Source organism: Pteropus vampyrus, unplaced genomic scaffold, assembly GCF_000151845.1.
Source record: "Pteropus vampyrus isolate Shadow unplaced genomic scaffold, Pvam_2.0 Scaffold84, whole genome shotgun sequence".
NCBI lineage: Eukaryota > Metazoa > Chordata > Mammalia > Chiroptera > Pteropodidae > Pteropus > Pteropus vampyrus.
In genome coordinates this window covers 2,332,331-2,339,017 of record NW_011888865.1, presented here as the reverse complement: position 1 = coordinate 2,339,017, position 6,687 = coordinate 2,332,331, and the positions used below count along the sequence as shown (strand labels likewise).

The 6,687-nt window shown below is 45.6% G+C and overlaps 1 protein-coding gene across 1 annotated transcript in view; it reads left to right on the top strand.

Moving 5' to 3' along the window:
- Window positions 1-3,908: 3,908 nt before the first annotated feature.
- Window positions 3,909-6,687, top strand: part of ME3 (malic enzyme 3) — a 193,591-nt gene continuing 190,812 nt past the window's right edge. Inside the window, exon 1 of the mRNA XM_023532493.1 lies at window positions 3,909-4,450. Within this exon, the coding sequence (XP_023388261.1) occupies window positions 4,268-4,450 (183 nt within the window). The 5' untranslated portion in view covers window positions 3,909-4,267. The remainder of the gene's footprint in view (window positions 4,451-6,687) is intronic.

Genomic DNA, 6,687 nt, shown 5'->3' with positions numbered 1-6,687 from the left:
CTGAAAGCTGTTGTTTTAACCTCTGTGAGCCCCTTTGAGGCTCAGAGAAAACAGGCACACAAATGAATCACTTCACAGAGACACAGACTGTAAAAGTGCACTAGCAGAGGTACAAATAACAGAGTTTGGGGAGCAAGTGGGAGAGAGGGCAAGCTGCTGCAGGCTGGTGGGTTTGGGGAAGCTTGGTGGAGGATGTGGTGTTTGAACAGAGTTGTGAAGGAAGGGCTTCAACTGGCAGGTGCTGGGAGCAGAGGAAACTGCTTGAGCAAAGCCCAGAGCGCAGGGCATGTGTGCCAAGTTGTGAGTATGTGAACAAAGAGGAAATAAATCCTCACCACTCTCCTTTGGTGTAGACAAATAATAGAGTTGAAGTATCTCCAAATATTACTGGCAGCAATGTGAATTAAAGAGTTCTTTTAGGGCAATCATGAACACAAATGTTGTGTAGACTGCGATACATTTGTGAAGCAATAAGATTAGCAAAACAAAAATATTGAATTTTTAATACGTCTCCATTTTTTTAAACCTGTATGTAGGGTCATTAAAATCTGCTTACAGAAGGCAAATGGTCTTGGTTTAAGATTGCCGACTGAACTAAAACTCTAACTTGAAGCTACTTTGATGTCCCTTTAACAATGTACCAAATTTGGTTTCAATCAGGTCCACTCTTTGGAAGCTTATACACAAATATCAATTTTATTTAATTTAGAAAAGTGAGCACATTCTTGTTGCCAGACACTGTCCCAGGTACTGGAGGTGCGATGAATTATAAATGTTGGTCCCAGTCCTCAAGGAACTCCATCTAGTAGGGCAATGGATAGATATGCAAATCTTGTAATCAGAATAGAAAAGAGAAGGTACTCAATGCACTGGGAATATGGAAACTCTGGCCAGGGAGGATGGGAATGGGATTCTTTTCCTGTCACCCCATGAAGGAGCATTACAACGGTGACAGAAGTCAGTAAATGGGATGTGAAGAGAGAGGGGCCAAGATAAATTATGGAGACTCATTAGTTCTATCTAGTGCTGAACCAGACCACAGGGCTGGTCTGCTAAGGAAGCCTGTGTTGTATGGAGTTGGAAGAAGTTCTGGAATGTTTTCGTGGCTCTGAACCTGGCCTCTATAATCCTATGTTCAAATCTAAAAGTAAGGAAGTTCCCATGAAACCATAGATGGAAACAACACATGCCAATAATAATAGCTAACAATTTCTGAACATCCACTCCATGCCAAGCACTTTAATATAAAATGAGTTTTATGTAGAGACTCATAGTTATTATTCCCAGGAACCATTCCCTTCTTCCATCTAGTAGTAGGCTTCCCCACTGAGGTTTGGTAGAGTGCATACATGCTTTTCCCACTAGAGACAATAGTTTCCAGGCTTCCTTGTAGCTTGATGTGACCAAGTGACTTAGTTTTCACCAATGTAAATAGAATGTGAACAGAATGTGAATAGAAGTAATGTGTACTACTTCCATATCACTTCCCTGAAAGATAATTGCTTGCCTTCCACTTCCTTTTTCTCCTTTCCTACTGGCTGGGATGCTGGTGTAGTATTAGTGCTTTTGTGGAGAGGACAACAGCTTAGAGAAAGAACATGGGTCCTTGGACAGCTCTGTAGAACAGAGTGGTCACCTCTTGATCTTGTCTTCTGCAGCTGCACCTGCACCTGCTTTTAGCACCTTTCCTTTACTGTGGACAAAGATCAAACACATGCAAAAGAAAAACAAGGTTGTTAAAATTATGTCTGGGTTAAGAGAATAATAGGTCACAGATGGGGACACGCGAGAGACTCATATGTAAACTGTATGTGCTTTAGTGACTAGATTGTATAAAAACGATATTGGCTTGTTTGGGAAATTTTGTTGTTTACATCCTGGTTTCTAGCTGAAATAGCTGAGGTTACCTATTACATGTCCTCCAGATGAGAGAGAGATCATTGTATCAAGCAAAGACAGACTCGCCCAATGAACAATTTTTGATGATTTGCTATATGCTAAGTACCAAAGGTGGAAACACACACACACACACACACACACACACACACACTCTCTCTCTCTCTCTCTCTCTCTCTCTCTCTCTCTCTCTCTCTCTCTCTCTCTCTCTCTCTCTCTCTCTCCCGTAAGGATGTTTGTCAACTGGTAGGAAAATGTGCAAATATAAAAACAGTATTGAGAGGAAAGTATCAGTTAATACTCTTGGTTGCAAGCATCAAAAATCTGACTCCAGCTGGTTTAAGGGGAAAAAAAAAAGATCATTTATGGGTTTATGTAAATTTACAGTCCAAGAATGAACCTTACTTCAGGCATTTAAACCCAACCGAATTAGAATCTCCATGGATGGGCCTGCAAATGTGTATTTAGCCCCCCACCCCATCCCCGCCAGGTAATTTTGATTCTGTTTTGGAAAGCACTGTTTTATATAGATCATTAGAGCTGCAAATTGGAGATTGGACTGGAAAGGGGAGAGGCTGAAGGAAATGATCACTCCTGGGGATCCTGGATCTAGGCAGAGTAAGCCCTGAGCACCATGATATCTGCTCTGTACTTAGAACAGGGCCAGAGGGCACATTTTGAAGGCTGCTTGCATGGGGAGGTTCAAAGGCAAGTCAGTAGAGGTCCATACATCTGTCTGGCAGTCAGTCTGAGGGTTTACAACCCTTATGAAAGTGGCTTTCATTTTCTTTCATTCACCCAACTATTTATTATGTAACTGTATACCACACACTGAGCTAGTCAGTGAGGATACAGGGGTTTAACAGCAAAAAGCCTTTCCTCATGAAGCTTACATTCAAGGGGGAGACAGACAATAAATGATTAGAAAAATGAGTAATTACTGGCTGTGTTAAGTTCTATGAAGGGAGAAAAACCTTCACTATGTAGTCCTTAGTGGAGACTAACATTGGATGGAGTGGACAAAAGGCCTTTGAGTTGACAACTTAGTGGAGACCTGAGAGAATGAGTGTTCCAAGTAGAGGCAACAAGTGCAAAGGCCCTGAGGTGGGAAGGAACGGGGTGCGGCGGAAGCACAGGAAGAAGCAAGTATGGCTAGAGCTCAGAGAGGAGGATGGAGTGAGATGAACCTGAAGAGGGTGGCATGAGCCAGGCATCAAAAAGGGTGGATTTTATTCCACACACAATGAAATGTTTGCTTTAAAAGGAATCTTCTGGCTACTGTGTGGAGAAATTATAAAATTAAATTCAGGACTGGATGGACCCCAAGGTCCCTGTGTGGCCCCAACAATCCATGGCAGGGGGTTTCCAGGAGCCCTCTTAATAACTGTGGACCTGATATCAATCAGCGATGTCCAATAGAATGTTCTGCAAAGATGGAAATGTTCCATACCTGTGCTGTCCAGTCCCATAGCTACTATGCGCAAGTGGCCCTCGAGCATGTGAAATGTGGCTAGAGTGACTGAGGAAATAGACTTGTAATTTTATTCCATTTAAATCTAAAGAGCCTCATGTAGTTAATGGCTTTTGTACTGGACAGCACATCACAACACTGAGCACTGGGTGTCTCAGAATTTCTACTCCGAATCCCGGATCCACGGCCTGCCTTAAATAGCGGGAGAGTCAGAGGGTATGTTGATCCGCAAATGCTAAACCCCCTCCGTGCGTTCAGCCTGTCAGGATGGGGAGAGGCTCAGAGGGCATTCTGAGCTTCATTTTGTCTCTAGGGAGGCATGTGCACGCGTGTCCTCAGTGCAAGCTCCGCACTGAGAACAAGGGTGAGAGGGCTGCTCCTTCCCGAACGCACCAGCCTCGCGCTCACGCGGCCGCTGGCGCGATCCAGCCATTGGCAGGAGGGGAACGTACGGTCTGCAGCGCCTCGCCCCGCCTGCCCCGCAGCAGGGCCGCGTGGACAACAGCTTCGGGCGCAGTGCAGGTGGGCTGCAGGAGGAGGCTACCTAGGCAAGCCACTGAGCAGGGTTGAAGGTTCAGGGACTCCTCGCCGCGCAGTCGCTTCTTCACGGGGATGAGAGCGGGGGTGACGCAGCTGTCATCCGCACAGAATCTGCTTCCTGGGCTTGCTTTCGCTTTGCCCGGCGCTTGGCAAGGCCTGCGCACCGCAAGCCCCGGAGCCGCGCAGGTGGCCGCTAAAGAGGGGCGGGGCTGGCGCCTTTAACCCTTCGGGACCCCCAGCCCTCTCCCTGTGGACGTGTCCGGGGCTCAGGCTCAGTGCCCTGCAGCACGCAAGGGCCTGCCTGGTCGGAAGGCGCCCCTGACCTTGGTTTCTCCCCGGTGCCAGGTCTGCGCAAGGAGCATGGGCGCCACGCTGGGCACTGGCCCTCGGCTGGCTCTCCTGCCCAACCGAGCCTGCCGTTCCGTCCCGCGCTGGGCGCCCTCCGCACCCGCCCGAGGCTGCCGCTCCAAGCCCGGCCCTGTGCGCCCTGTGCCCCTGAAGAAGCGAGGGTACGATGTCACCAGGAATCCGCATCTCAACAAGGTAACGGTCACAGAAGGTAGGATGGCCCAAGCCGATATCCTGTCGCGGGCGGAGGGCGGCGCCCCGCCTCCTGGGCCTGGGAAGGATCCTCCCAGGCGCCGTTCCAGCAGTTTTCCATTTTTGCGTTACGGTGGCTTGATGTAGCTCTGTTTGGCTTACCCCTCCGCCCCGCCCCCCACCCCTCTTCTGCTCAGAAAGAGGTGACCAGTAATGCAGGTAGCCCAGTTTCTTCTGTGAGAACAATATAGAATGGGTTCAGGTCCTCACGACCAGTCTGACCTGGATCAGATCTCCCCTTGGTGCATACTAATTCTGTCGATCTTGGGCAGTTTCTTTAATGTCTGTCAGTCTAAGTTTCCTATCAGTAAAAGAGACAGTCTCAGGAATGCTCTGAGATTTAAAGAGAAAATGGAGGTAGAGTTCTTAGCATAGTACCTGGCACCCGGTGAGAACAAATGTCACCTACGGTTATTATTATTATCCTGAGAAAAAGATTAATTTGAGAGCTGAGACAGGAAAGTCTAGAATTACAGAATCTTTAGACCTTGAAGGGGCATCAGTGATCCTAATTCAAACCTCTCCTTTTACAGATGAGAAAATAAGACCAAGGGAACTTGCTCAAGGTCACCAACTAGTTAGATCTGGTAGCTCTGCCCCTGGAGTCCAGATCTGGATCTCCGGTGCTTTGATCAAGTTCATCCCTCTGCTTATGTGGTGCCTAAGAGCACACACATTTGTTTCTGGAAATAGAGTTTAGTATTATTGGTTCAGAGGGCTGAGCTAAGAAAGAGAGAATGGTATTAAAACTCAGGAAGCAAGAGACCTGGATTTTGATACCTGTCTCCCTACACCTCCTGCAATTAACTTGGGCATCTCATTTAATTTCTCTGAGATTCATCTTTCTCCTGCCTAAAAGGGATGTTATGACAGACCCACTTTTTCTACTTCACTTGGGTTTTGTGACAATCAAATGAATTACTGAATTTGATATAATATTTTAAATTATATAAAGCCCTTGATAAGTAATTACTACAAAATAAAAATTATAATAATTGCTTTGTTTCGGAATTGTGAAATTCAAGTGAGTAAATAACATATTGAGAAATAGGAACAATTACGTAGATGCTAAGTGTTGTGATTGTTTCCTGCAGAATTAATAGAAAAAGCTAAGAAAAAAAATCTTTCTTTTAAACTCTACCTATCATACTATCTCCCTGCCTCCCCCCGCCAAAGAAACTAAATCCTTTGTATATTCCTACTTGAGGATATTTAATGTGTTTTATGAATTTAATTTACTTTGGTAGCAGGTGTTGAAAATAACTCAAACTAGCTTAAGGAAACAAAAGGTGCCTTTAACTAAAAATATCTAGAGGGTGGATTGTAGGCAAAGCTTGACCCAGCAGTCAAGATGGCATCCCTAAGGATGCAGGTTTTCTCTGGCTCTCTGCTCTGCTTCTGCAACGTCAGCTTAATCCTCAGCCTCCATCCAGTGGAGTCTTTCACCTTGATGTTGTCACAATCCCCCATCGCCTGTTGTCATCCCACACCATCCAGGGATAGAGACATTTTCTTCTGGTAGATCCTGCAGAAGAAAAAGGATACTTTCTCTGAAGCCTCGGAAAAATTATCCTGCTCTCTCATTGACTCTGATTGGATTCCCTTCCCATTCTCAAATGAATCACCATAATGTAAGCCAGTCAGGGTCCACCCCTAGAGTTAAAAATAGAGTTTAAGGTAGGGCCACCCAAACCAACTGATTTAACACACAGGGCATGTGGTTCCCCCACAATAAATCTGTGGTGCCATCGGAGGGAGGAGGGATGGATGCTGGAAAGCATAACAATAAATTCCCACTACAAACTCCAGTCATTTTGACAATAATTGCCTTAGAAGTACTGGCATATTACCAATCAGCACTTATTGCTTTGTGAATAGTTAAAAAATACAGGAAGAGCTTGAATATCTAATTTTTAGCCCTAGGCTTTTGGCTCTCTAGAGACACTCTTGCCCCTGTCCCTGGTCTCTGATGGAAATTTTTCCTCCTAAATAATGTAAATGGGATATTCTGCATAAATCTAGGGGACCTGACCTTTTCATGATGTTAAATTTTATATATATATATCCCTAAGGTCAATTGATGCCCATCTGTAGTCAGGAAGGTATCTAGGATGATGCCAGGAGAGCCTGTTGGCATCCCCATTCACCCTTGGGGAGAGAGGGGAAGCAATGGAGCAGCA